Source organism: Lepidothrix coronata, unplaced genomic scaffold, assembly GCF_001604755.1.
Source record: "Lepidothrix coronata isolate B3197 unplaced genomic scaffold, Lepidothrix_coronata-1.0 Scaffold333, whole genome shotgun sequence".
Lineage (NCBI taxonomy): Eukaryota > Metazoa > Chordata > Aves > Passeriformes > Pipridae > Lepidothrix > Lepidothrix coronata.
This window is the reverse complement of record NW_016690513.1, coordinates 385,121-399,111: the sequence shown is the minus strand read 5'-3', so window position 1 is coordinate 399,111 and position 13,991 is coordinate 385,121. Positions and strand designations below refer to the sequence as shown.

The 13,991-nt window shown below is 45.8% G+C and overlaps 1 protein-coding gene across 1 annotated transcript; it reads right to left on the bottom strand.

The window, feature by feature from the left end:
- Window positions 1–1,711: 1,711 nt before the first annotated feature.
- On the bottom strand, window positions 1,712–12,612 carry GPR161 (G protein-coupled receptor 161). The gene is made up of 8 exons (XM_017838354.1): window positions 12,518–12,612; window positions 11,835–11,924; window positions 11,057–11,090; window positions 10,337–10,825; window positions 9,086–9,810; window positions 7,479–7,583; window positions 4,982–5,101; window positions 1,712–3,660 (listed from the first exon to the last, which is right to left on the bottom strand). Exons 4-8 carry the CDS (start codon window positions 10,702–10,704, stop codon window positions 3,413–3,415), a joined length of 1,566 nt encoding a protein of 521 aa, XP_017693843.1. The 5' UTR covers window positions 10,705–10,825; window positions 11,057–11,090; window positions 11,835–11,924; window positions 12,518–12,612; the 3' UTR covers window positions 1,712–3,412.
- Window positions 12,613–13,991: the final 1,379 nt, after the last annotated feature.

Here is a 13,991-nt window from a genome sequence, read left to right as displayed (position 1 = left end):
ACAAGAGGGGAACAGCCACGGCAAAACAAAAACTGTCACGTGGGACAAAACAAAGACTACGTGAGTCAGACAGCGCTGACACAGCACTGAGCTTCTCCGAGGGCAGCCGCCTGTGTCCCGTGCCCCTTGTCCCACCGCCCCATCCACTTACGGCGCCGGCAGGACGTAGCCGCACTCCGCGGGGCCCCGCGTCCCGCACACATAGAAGCTCTTCCCCTTGTTGGGGCCATCGCGGACGCCCGTCTTCAGGAAGCAGAGGGACCCTGCGGGGGGGAGGGAAGCGCGGAACTGGTCAGACCGGGATCGGGATCGGGACCGGGACCGGGACCCCCCTCACACACAACACCCCCCGCACACCGCCCGGCCCGGCCCGCCCCTCACCATGCTCCGCGCACCGCACTGCCTCCATGGTCGCGCGGCACCGCCGCGTCCGCACTTCGAAACAGCCAATCCCGCCCCGCGCCTGCACACCGACCAATCACCGCGGGGCAAGGGGGTGGGGGTGGGGGTGCGCAGCCAATCGCCGCTGCGCTGTGTTCCCTATGCCCCGCCCACCTCCGCGCCCCCATGGGCGGGGAGAGGAGGGTGGAGCCGACGGGAAGGGGGCGCGGCCATGAGGAGGGGGCGGTGGCCAACGAGGTGCGGAAAAGGCTCGGGCACCGCCCCGGGATCGGGGTCACATCCAGCTTCCAGAACCTGCCCCGGCATCACATCCAGCACCGCCGCGCTCTCAAAATCTGCCCGGGCTCAGAGAGCCCTGCTCGACCCAGAATGCCTCCTCGTCCTGTGAAAACTGCTCCAGCTGCTGCCGCCGTCAGGCTCATCCTGGGAGCTGAACGTGCTTTTAAAAGTAAAACACTTAAAAGATGAATTCAAGTTGAAATAACAGTAGTGTAAACAAATAGCGCAGACCATCAAGAGCCGGAAATAAGTGTCTGGTTTTTTTTCTCTTTTGTATTTAGGATGGGGAATACAGTTTTACAAAACGTGTGCATTTCTTCGTTAATGACAACTCAGGTGAGAGAATGACTTGGGTAGTAGCAGAATTACAGAAGGGTTATAACGTGTATACAAAAATATTAACAACATTTACACTAAATAACGGATTAGTGACATTAACACTGGAGCCAAATTCAGTCACGGTGTAAACTGACACAACCTGCCTGAAGGCTGAATTTGGTTCAGTACCTGTGTGAAAAATGTGCTTTTTACACAATACTAACGATTTTGCCCTTTCACATATGCCCTGGAATTTTTCTGCCTAAACACTGACCTTTTTGGGCCGGCACCGACTCCACCACAATACATACACGTACTGTGTGCCCTTTTCACATTCAGCAACGACTTTGCTCAGCTTGTTCCGAAGCAGGAATATTGAATAAAAGGGATGCACACAAAATACTTCGAGGCAAGCAGGCAAGCATGTTCCTTCAGGAGTGTTGAGTACTAGAAGCAGCTGTGATTGTTATGTTAACGATAGCAAGAATGACCTCACTGCAGGGCATTTCCTGGCAAATACTGGGATTTTTAGTTTTGCTTTTCTAACGAGTGCCCACAGGTGCCAATTTATCTAACACACTAGAAGCAAAAAAATGCACGAGTAAGAACCTCCCTATTATTGTTTTAGTCCTGCATTATGCAAAGAGCCATCTTACTGGAGCTTAAGTGTTCTTACTGTAACAGCCTGTTCTTAAATCAGCAAACCATGTACTGAATTTTAAGTATGCAGTTATATTTTGCATGGGAACTTAATGGGACTCAGGCAAGTTCATAAAGTCAAGTTGCTTTGTCCAGAGATGGACATAAGCTTGTGCTGAAATACATTTCTGAGTCAGGAACACAGACAAATAGGATGTCTAAATACAGTACTGGACCGAGGCTCTGCCTCACGACACTTCTGTGTCTCTGAATAACTCACACAAAGACAAAACTTAACAAGTCTACACCCAGTTTTTGCTCAGATGGAAACATCCTACTCTTGATTTCCAAACAATCTCCAGCAAAACCTCATACAAGCCACTTCTGGGGAAAGGTGAAGGCACAGGGGAGCAGACACAGAGTAAACAAATGCAAATCCTTGGTCTTTTAAGTCCATTTGCTACTCACTGCCCACCCCCAAGGAATTATCCTGCTCACTTTTGTTTCCCTCTCCTTGAAATATGCAGTAAGGCAGGGCTGTAACCCCTCCAAAGTACAGAAGGGGGTAGCCCAGGAAGGCACAGAAAGGTTCCTGAAGCTGGCTATACTTGTATGATCCACCTAATCCTTCTTTTCATAACAAACCTTTCCACCTTTGCAGACTGTTTCACTGCCAGCAGCTTGACTGTGCTGAGTTCCCCTTCTTTGGCAAGCAGGGCTGATCAACCTTCTCACAAAGGCCTAACAAGGTAATGTCTGTACAGTGCTTAAGAACATGCAAAGTGCAATATAAGTGCCAAATGTTCTTATTTTTGAGATTAATTAATACTCCAAGAAATAGAAGCACTGAGGTAAGTATAGCTTAAATACTACATTCCCTCATGACTAAAAAAAACCAAAACACCAAACAACTCTTTTCTCTCTAGAAAAGATGAATCCTGAATATGAAGTGGCAATATCTTGTTTATATTCTGTCAAGCTTAGCACAGCCACAGAGTGCCCTTTTAGTAAAAGCAAAACCAGGGACGTGAGCTGAAGTTCTCAGAGAAACTAAGAATTCTGCATTAACGATTTCCTCAAATACCATCTTTATGCTTTTCCAGCACAGGTCTGCTCCCACCCACTATATCCAGGGAGGCTGGTGCTCCGTACCTCTGAAGCAATGCACAATCCACTGCCAGATCTTATGTGCCATTCTGATGGCTGAACAAACAGAAATATCCCCCAGCAAAAGGTAAGTGGGACTATAAGCTGCGTGAGCTTTCTGAAAAATTCAGGTTTTGCCCTCAGTAAAGTCCATGCTCCTCATCTAGGAGTCTGTGACAGTAAGGCTGTATGTAGTATCCCATGTACAAGCTCCTATCAGAGCACTCCAGCTATCAAGTATCAACTGATTATCCTGGTGTTCAGAAGACGATGAATACAACAATAAATTAAAACACTGCACATACTTTTCCTGCTTTTTTCCTTTATCAGCTTTGGCCAATAATGGACCCAAGATTCAACAGACTAATGATCTGGTCAGCGAAACCAAACCCTGCATTCCTATGAACTGTGTGATAAAGACATGGCACAGAAAAGTCAATAGCACCCTAAACAGTAAACAAACACTACTGTAAAATGCTGATGCAAGTGCCAAAATTCAGCTGGCTTTCAAATGTTGAAGAAACACTGAAAACATTCCCACAAGGTATCCTGGTTCTGTTGAAACACTAACAGCTGCAATAGGTCCTGCTTAGTGGTTTTGTTCTCTTTTCTTACTCCAGTGCTGGTGTCAGATATTCCCTTCATCGATGCTCTGCAACTTCAGTCTTTGGCTGGCATGGGGCCTGGCACCACGCCGTGTGTTCGTGCTGCCTCCTGGCAGAGTCCGCACCGGGAACAGGGCTCCTGGTAAAGCATCTTCCCCAAACAAGCTCAGTTTCACATCAGCTTCAATAGCTCTTGCTAGACTGGTTGCATAACTGTCCAGAGATTTATGGACTTCGGCTTTTACATGAAGAACAGAATTCTTTGCAGCTTCTGGAAAAAAAGAGGTAAAAAAAAGGCAGCATAAGTGTTGATCAGCACGGCTGTGCAAATGCTTTAAGACCAATATTGATCCTTTTTTACAGGTATGATCACGTCCTCTGCAAAATAACTGTTCTACAGAGCACATTTGCCAACAATACTCAGGCTTTCAAAACCATTCTATGAATACAATATCCCAGAGTGACCTGGGATACACCTGCTCTTCAGTGCTGGTGCAGTTGCTCTTGTAGCATCTGTATACTTCTCTACCCACCAACATGTTGAGCAATAAAGATTTTCATCCTAAATGTAACTCTTCAGTGAGTTGAAATAATTGAAAGTCTCAGAGATCCTGAAAACCCTGAGACTTACCAGAGAGAATTGCTAAACCTGTGAGGGACTTTTTCACTAAAACCTTCCTCTTTTGCTCAGACGAAAAATTAGATGTCAGCTCCCATGTAATCACTCATAAAAATAATGGGCAACCTATATGGTAAGGTATTTGTACAAGGAAATATTCATCTCATGCTGGGAAGAGGACTAAAGTGAATTTTGCTAAGATGCTTAAAAATTCCATAGAAAGGATTCTCATTATCTCAGGTTTTATTATTACTTGAATCTTAAAGGCTTTCTGCTCGTTTTCATACTGTCCACAATCACGTACTGTTTAGAAAATTAGGTTGTTAGCCTTCTATTCCATATTATTGTAACTACCAGCGTAAATTAACTTTCCAACATTTTACAGATGATCACAGCAACGCTTTGCTAGCAGAGAATTAAAGAGTGATTTGACTGAAATAAGTGCATGTTGTTTATCTATTTTCACCCATATCTGCTGAGGAACATACCTAGCAAAGTGAAATAGAAGTTAAGTAAAAAAAGTAAGTATACCAGAATGAAATTATATTCAGACTATTCAAGCGTGTAAATAGAAGAATTTCAAGTTTGTGAATGATAAAGTTGAGAGAAAGCAGCAAATGAGGAACACAGGGATATTGCAATCAAAATATGAGCACAGAAAAATATATTCTCTGAGAAACACAAAACAGATTGCAACAGCCACCAAGATAAATGGAGTGGCAGAGAGGATACTGCTGTGCTATATAAATGATATGTATGCTGGGAATCCCAGCTTCTAACTTGTCCTTGTCTGTTGTTACTTGAGAACTAGAAGACCTGATCTTGCTTTCTCTTTTACCTGCATGAATGGTGAGGTCTGTCAAGGCAAAGAGTGATCAGTGATGTTGTAAGACAATTATGAAGGTTCTGAGAGGCTTCCTGAGCAGGCAATATAGTTAGTTCTGAGCATTTACATACTTACCCCTAAACTCACCTTTAATTTGCTCTACCTCATCTTCAAATGTCACTGAACTCCTCCGTCGAGGAGGACAGATGCAGTGTGGGGCATGAGGGCCATCTGAGCTATAATCTTCAAGAAGCATTGTATCTGTTCCTGAAACAATGCAAGCATTCTCAAGTAAGACAGTAACACTGGGATACAATGTCCTGGCAAAAACTTTTCTGTCTATAGCAGTTCCTTCAAAAGAGGTCTAAACTCAGCTTTTGGGAGTAAATTTCAGCTCTAATTAAACACTGAAAAGGAAAAGAATGAGGTCAGAGTTTTCATTCAAAGGATTGGGAAATCTTTTCTCACTAGCCATCTAAAACTTCAAGCAGCTTCAAAATTCTCAGCTGAAGAGCTTATAATGTCAATAGGACAGCAGATAAAGGTGAAACCTTACCTTCAGTAAATAAAAGGTAAAGTTGAGAGCAACTTCTCCCATTTCCTGATGAAGACAAGAGGCCAACAGTGGCTACCCAAGAGGCAGACAACCATAGCTGCCAAATGTCTGCTTGTAATCAGACCTGGGTAGAATTTGAACTGCAGAATTTTTCTGTTCAATTTAGTTTGTCTCTAGTAACCTACTTTCACTTTCTTGAAGTGTATTTTAATGGGGAAAAATTCCTTGCTGGTTGGGAATGATTTTTGTCCAATGAGTCTTTTTTCCAGTTCAGGATTTTTTATTTTTTTTTTTTAAATTTCACCTCCCTGAATCTGCTTTGCACCTTTCCAACATAAAATAAGAGTTTAAAAAGCACAAGGAAATTCTTGGCATCTCTGCAATGCTTTCACACAGAGGGCAAGACTGCAGCCTACACCTTCCTTGTAATGCTGGTCTCTCTGCTGCATAAAGGAAAAGCAGAGCAAGTATTTTGTGGACACACTAGGGCACTGCTGAGAAAGCAGTTCTCAGGGAAGCTGTTGTTGGAAGACACAGATTGCACACATTCAATATATGGCACTCTACTATCAATCCATTTACTCCTGTGATGTGACAACAGACCTAGGACAAAGTCCCTTCCAGATTTTGTAACTCCTCTGGATGGTGATTTCATATCCCTCTTCACCCACTTGACTGCTTTTGATCTGAAAGCAGTAGACTCTTACTGATCTACTAGGGTACCAAATCCTCCTCAGAAATGTAGCATGTAATGGAAGAGTGGCACTAGGAAGAAAGATATATTCTTCCATGCAGTAGAATTTTAGTGCTTTTTTTCAAACGTGGCTGGTGAAGAAACTAGCTTCTTATTCTTACACGGTGGATCTTTTTCCTTGGAATAACTGATCTTAAGGCAACGTTTCTAGTATTTGGGACTCAGGTCTCACTTCGTATTTTGTGTACAGCTGGCACCACTTGGATTTTTTTTCCTCTTCCATACTTTATCTGTTTTTCACAACATGAAAAGCCCAGTTTCTGTTTACCAGGGAAGATAAAGACACAACTGCACTACAGGCCACGGAATCACGTACTACATGCAGCAGGCAACACTGAAGAAGGACTAAGACTTCTTGCTGCTCTTTAGTTCCTCACAGTAAAAGTATCCAGTGAAACATTATTTCACAGTGCATCACTGTATATCCATTCCCAGGCTTTAATCCATACTCCCTCTTTAACCAACAGTGGCACTTCTAACAGCACTCACTATCTCTTTAGTTCGTTCATTTGTTTAAACTGCTCACTGTCCTTCAAAAAATGGTAACACAACATCCACTTTACTGACGCAGGTTTACCAGGATGTTGTTCTCCTTTATCACATAAAGCTGCAGAACACCCACAACAGGCATAAAACTACCAGCATAAAAGAAGGCCATAAATAAATCCCAGCTCACGTTTTCCTTTACAAAAGAAACAAACCCCTTACACCAAGCGAATGTTAGAAGATCACCCTCTGCTGTCTCTACAGCAGAAATACTCTTAAACTAGGGCAGTTAAGGAGTGGTAGCTGAATCAACTGCCACAAAAATCTAGCAACAATTCTGGATAGAAAATTACTGGCAGAACTGTTTTTCCCTTTTCCAAAACAACTTCAATTGAGAGATCTTAAGTAGTGATGAAATCATAAGCTAAAGCCATTCCAAGTGTTTATGTTTACATTGCAGGATGAACAAAACAAGGTCTCTTACAAAATAGAAAAGAGAAGCACATTCTCCACAGCCCTTTGTTGCTCTGTTCCTTGTGGATACGGGGAAAGTCTCCAAAGAACAATAGAAAACTAAAGGAGAAGGGCACAAAAGCAGTGAGTCTTGTTCCCAGGACACATTAACAAGGGAGGGTCATTATTCTGTAAACAGCATTTTGCAAGTAAATATATTGAGAGCAAGGAAGGAAAAAAGCAATTGCAGCAGTTTTGTTGTAACAGCTGGAACAGATGCTTCATGTCATTCATCCACCAAAAGACATCTGTGTGTGTAAATACTGACTATCCCAGTGAGTTCTGCCAAGTGCAAGCTTCTGCCCAAGTAAAGAAAGCAAGAGACTTGTAGTTACCTGAATCCTGTGAGCAGCTGAAACCTGTGTCTCCTGTGCTGCTGCTGTTTCCTAATGGCCGTCCACCTGCCATGAGGGCAGTAAGATGAGGAGATAGTCCCAAATCTGCAAGAAAGTTTTGTTCTTGTGAATGTTTCAGGGGTTTGCAATAGTAAAAGCCTCTTCCAGTAATACTCACTCTACTGCTTTATTTATTATTCTGCTTATAAAATTTACCTTGCTGATTCAGAGTGCACAGCTTCTGGACTTCCCATCTTAGAAATCTCATCAGCAGCTCTCAGGTATTGTTGGAGTCTTTCTTTAGGGAAAGTCTCCTTTCTACCTGCACCATCTCCCTCCCACTCTTGTTTCAACAACATGTATTTTATGAGCTGGACAGGCTGAGCACCGAGTGTATATGCTCACAGGGATGAGAATATTTGCCAGGCACCTTCTAGACAGAGAGTAACATGGTAGCCACCAGCAGCTGTTACAGGCCGCTAGGGAGTAACAAAGTTTATGAGCAAGGCTAAAGCACAGACATACCTGACTTCTTTCAAATCTTCAAAACAAGAAAGGAAGAGATCCTAGGTTTTTAACAAAGGTGCCTTCTTTGAATCTCACTTCAAGATTTTGTTTTGGGTTTAGTGGGGCTCTATTTCCCCTTCCTGTCAGCCTACAGTTAATACACCTGATAAACTTGAAACTGTCAGCTTCTTATTGCTTGGAAAGAGAAAGAAATTTCCTGTCTTTGCCCTTCCACCCCAGTTCCCAGTATGTTCATCCATAGCATCTCCTGGATACAGATTTGTCAAAACTCCTGCAGCTTGTGATGTGGCTGTAGCTGCAGCATCCTTTCATTCAGATGACAAGTCTCTCCCAGTAATCTCAGGCTGCAGAAAAGATAACAGATGCCCTGCTGCTCTCACCTTCCTTCTGCATTTTAGATCTTCCTTCTCAATTAAATAACTTCAGTTCCTGCCTCGGCATGAAATATCCCTTGAAAGTGTTCTATTTTTGGAAGCTTCTGAACAGGGCAAGGCAAATGATGAAAAAATCAGAATGTCATTGCATTGCGACTTTAAAAAAAAAACAAAACACCAAACCGAGCAACTGAAGCTCTCAGCCTGCAACATGGGGAGACACCAAATAGTTCTATTTTTACATAGTTCTACTTTGTTAATGATTTTTTCTTCACAATCATTAAGCCTAAAAACTGAATTTACAGTAACACCAGTGTAACTTCAGTGGATCTCAGAGTTGTAGCATAAAGCCAGGAATCACAGAAAAAGTGTAGAAAAAGTACTACTGGTAGAGCTCAAATGTGGGCAACACAAAAGGAAATGGTTGAGAAAAAAGAAAATAAATATTTTTTATTAACCTTAACACTATGTTTTTCTCTGGCTGAGAAAATTTTACTAGAGTAGGAAAAACACGTTAACCACCAAAAAAAAAAATAATAATTCTCCTCTCAGGTGTCAGGGATAACCTGAGCAAAAGACTGATGAAAACTCCAGAAACATCCCACTTTTTTTAGAGAGCTCTGAAACATGCCAAGCACACACAGACATGAAACCTTGCTCTTAGTGGTATTAATGAAGAGTGTCCTTTGCAGCCACACGTCTTACCTGTGATCCTGTTGGAAATGCTGAATAACCTCGACGTCCTCTGCCGCTGAACAAAGGACTCGCGATAATACCGATCCCCAAAGCACATCCCTAGCAGTTCCTTGCGCACTGTCTTGTTCCACAGTCCATAAATTAGCGGATGGCAAATGGCACTGGAAAAGGACAACCACGTAGCCAATGTCTCCAAAGCAGGGGAAATACTGTTTTTTCCCCAAAGTGCCTCTGATGTAATTACTACCATGTAAGGCCCCCACGTAATCACGAAAGCCCCGATGACAACCACGATGGTTATGAAAGCTTTGCATTGGTTGGCTGAGTAAACGACCCCTTGGAAAGCATTCCTTCGGCTGCCAGACGAGGACGTGGAGGTACTGGAGTTTTTCCTCCCATTCCTCTGCGAGTCCTCCTCCACGATGACGACGCTACCACAGTGGATTTTGCGGGCCTTAATCCTCGCCACACGGAAAATGAATCCATAGCAGATCATCATGACCACAAAAGGCAGCAGCGCGCACCAGATCTGCCAAAAGGCAGTGTAGCCGGCCTCTTTGTGCCAGGCCGCCACACACATCCACTTGAACTGGTCAAACTCTAAAGACGACCAGCCGAAAAGAGGAGGGAGGCAACCAATAAGGGAATGCAGCCACACGTACACAAGAGCTACCACTGCTCTGTTGCCCGTTATCTTCATTGGGTAAACCATCGGGTACAGGACAGCATAGTACCTGGTGGGCAGGAAGAGGAGTAGTCAACAGAAGCACAAAAGACATAGGACAAAGAAAGGAACATATTTTAATGATGTTGATATCTAGCCCTTTCTTCTTCAAACATCGGAGCAGGCTCAGAGACCCTGTTTCTAAAACAGTTACATGTAAAAATATGTATTGTTGCAGTCAAGACTGTCAAACTCGGCTGAAGGCACACACTCAACTATTAAATCTGTTCCTGTGTGTGAGTGCATGCTTAGGGTAGAATTTGGAATTTTAAGTCATTATTTCATGTTTCTCAAGCAGTGTGTTATTCACCATCAAGTGCTAAAAAACTTCAGACGCACGTCTGCATTTTGCATTGTTGATGACATCGCTTTGTCATGGTCTAGATCAAAATTTCAGAAGGGGCTGAAGAAAAAATGACACTATAACTACGCCATGTTACCCTCTGCATTGCTTCTCAACTCTGTGAACAGCCAACAAGTCCCTCTATGAGATGACTAGACAATTTGTTACAATTCGTTAAAAAAGAGCGGCTTACCGGTCTATAGCTATGAGTCCAAGGGTCAGCATGCTGGCTGAGCTGATCAGCATGTAGAGCAGGGCTGAGAAATTGCACCAAACAACTCCGAAGATCCATTCTCGCCTGATGGAGCTGGTGACAACAAAAGGCAGCACCAGTACAGAGAGCAGAAAGTTGGAAAGGGTCAGGCTGAACACAAACTTGTTGCTCAACGTGAGAAGGTAAGACTTCCGATACAGGGTGACGACAATCACCAGGTTGCCCAAACAGATGAAAATAGCAATGACGATGATAGCAATGGACTCGGTGACTCTGACTGCCCCATCTTCCTGCGTGGTGAGGTTCCTCAGGCCCTTCACGATGCCGAGGGAGGAATTGCTGCTCATGGTCAGAGCATGCAGAGCTGGAGCAGCCAAGACATGCTGAGCACTTAAAAGCAGAGCAACGCTCAGAAACACTCAGGCAGTATTTCTTCAAACTCCTTCCAGAGACTGGAGGCCCTTTTGCCTGTGTTAAAATTTACCTGTAGTACACAGGAAATCATTTTAGACAGGCAAGCGAAGGGGCAGTAAATTGCCTATGGGCCCACCAAAGAGATCAATGACAGCATCAAGCCTAGAACAGGGAAGAAACTGTCTGAAAGACAAGAAGAAGTGAAGGGGGGAAACAAGAAAGAAAATTAGTACATTTTACTTTAAAATTTTCTAAGGATATTACTTGTTTCTAGGTCATACTTACCAGCTGTGCATCTTACTCGGTCCCTTCATCTAGCCTGTGAAGAAACAAGAACATCGCTATCAGTCTTTGTTTCTCTTACTTTAAAGAAAGTCACTTTTTAAAAAAAATCTGCCTGTTTATCCCAATTGTTACCTTGTATTCTGCCTATGGAGCGTTTGCTGGTGGTCTGGGGATGCCTGGCTAATCATACCCTGCTGACTCTTTCTTAACAGTTGCTAAGTAACATTCAAAGACTTGGGAACCATTGCATGTACTCTCCCAACATCGCTTCTCCGTGTTCATAATCACCTTAGCTACAGATGTGATTGTATTTTGCTGCCAATACCAAAGGACTGGGGGAACTGGCTTTCTGTACGTGAGGTTTGAAAAACACTTCCTTGCATTAAGCCAAGGTCCATGCTACAGAAATGCTTAAGAACCTTTAATCCTTGACTTCTCAGTCTTAGCATCCATCCCACTGACTCAAAACCTCATTTTGTGAAACCTTGTTATTTCTCCCAATTCCTTAGCCTATTCCCCGCTGCCTCCAACTGCCATTCACCATTCAATCCTTCACCCATCTGCAAGACAGCATACCGAAAAATAAAACCCAAGCCAAACAACCAAAAAAACCACCACCAAAAAATGCAAATATGCAGACCAGGAAAGTAAAAGAGTCCATTAAACAATATGACATTGATATCAGAATTTCTTGGAAGTTGGGGACTCAGGGAAAGTCATCTCAGCTAATTCTGTGGCTATGCCCAACCACGGGTCCCAGATAGCCAGGAGTACTCACAGAAATGCTTCCATCTGCGTGGCTGCTGTGGCCTTAGGCAGCAGTGTCAGTCTGGAGGGACGCCTTTTTTCCATTTTTATCTGTACTTTCCTAAGAATGTAATTAAAGACATTACTGGGCCAATACTTTGTAGAAACACAACTTAGCTCCTCTCTAGCGAAGCTGTCTGAGGCTGTTTGCAAAAACGCCTCCCCTCGAGTTTCTCTCTAAGCATGCCCGCACCACCTCTGCGGGCCTGTCCAATACTTTTGGACCGCTGCGCGTTTTGGGAAGGCGGCTTTTGCCCGCGGCCGCTCCCGGCACTGGCGACGCCCGGGGCACCCGGCGCTCCCCGTCCCCTCGCGGCCCCGCTGCTCACCGGGGAGCGAAAGCGGCCTTCGGCAGGGGTGGCCCGCCTGGGGCTGGGCAGGGCAAAGAGCATCCCATCACATCCCAGGGCAGGGGCAGTATCCCATCCCAACCCCGGGCAGCCTGACCAGGCGTGCCGGCACACAAAAAGCGCGCGGGATCCAGCTGGGGGGCGCTTTCGCCATTTTGCCCCCGCGCTCCCTGCGGCAGCGAACAAAGGGCTGGGACAGGGTCCTCCGCCCCGGGCATCCATCGCCTACCCCCCCGCCCCGGGGGCGAGCGGGTCCCGCCGCCGCTCCCGCCGCCTCTGCCCCGCGCCCCGGCTCCGCACTCACCGCCCGCCGCCGCCAGAGTGGGACGTTCCTGGTTACGGCGCCCGGGACCCCCCAGAGCCGCCGCGGCCCGAGCCTCCCCCACCATGGCCCCGGCCCGTCCCTGCCCCTCCCGCCGTCCCGCCCCGCCGCCTCGTCCCGCCGCGCCCCTTCCCCGACCGCCATGTTCCCCGCGGCCGCCCGCGAGGGGCGAGCGGAGCCTCCGAAATCCAGTAAAAAGTGTGTGTGTGTGTGTGTGGGGGATATCCATTTTACACGGATCAGGTGAAGCGAGTTGCCTCGGCACGTAGTACCAGGCAGTCGCAGAGGGGCAGAGCCAAATCGCTACACCTCCGAAACGCTATTAAAAGTAACACAGCGAAGATTTTGGGAGGAGTTCTTCCCCCCAACACCACCTGAAGCAAGACACCAGATATGGGTGTCAGTATAAAGTACACAAATCTTCGTTCGCGAAGCCTAGCCATGATGATGAAAGTACACAGTATAAAGGGTGAACAATAATTAAATGCCGTGCTTGTGCATCACTAAGGTCTTTGAGCGCAGTGGACGACTGCTCTGACACGAGCTGTGCTATGTTTTGATTGCTCCGGGGAGTTTTTCATGATGCGGACATCAGTTTCCCGTAGCTGTTCTCTCAGCTTGCCCCTGTGCTCCAGCAGCAGGAGTGGGATCGTGTGTCTTGCTCCTGTGCCAAGGGAAATTCTTAGGGAGTTAAGTCTGCCCTTTCAGTGATGCAGAAAAGCAACCCAACCACCTCCCCATTAGCAATGGAGTAGTAACTTATGTGTCATTTTCAACCAGTTCTACTGATGCTTTTCTACAGGATTTTTTAAGCTGCCATCACATTTCGACATTTTTAAAAGAGCATCTTTGGACAACATTCAAGAACCAATATGTTAAGAACCATACCCAACTCAGCATAGGGGATTCCACAACGGGCAGAAACTGATACCCAGGAAGTTCCACCTGCCAACACAGCAGAGGGCATTGTGTGATGAAGCCTGGTAATGTCTGCTGCACCTTTGAGCATGGGCAGGGAGATGGCCCGGGGCCGTCAGAGGCTTTAGAGCTCCCCAGCTCCCACCCAGCCATCCTGCTGCTCTCGGTGAGGTACCCGTGGGGAAGTGGCTGGAGGCACAAACACCCACGGGGCACATACATGTTCTCCATCAGCTGCCACAGACCGGCTCCCCGGGAATGGGGGCACGGGGGAGCTTGCTGGCTCCCTTTTCCTGTGGTGGGCAGAGGCTAGAGAAAGGTCTGCTCTCCTCATGGTGGCTCCAGGAGCGCAGAGCAGCACGGAGCCCTCCATGTGTGGCAGCACTTCCCACCTGCCCCCCACACGTCACCTCATAGAATGGATCAGGTTGGAAGGGACCATCGTGGGTCACCTGGTCTAAACTCCCTGCTCAAGCAGGGTCATTCCAGAGCACATTGCACAGGATTGTGTCCAGACGGTTCTTGAATATCTCCAGTG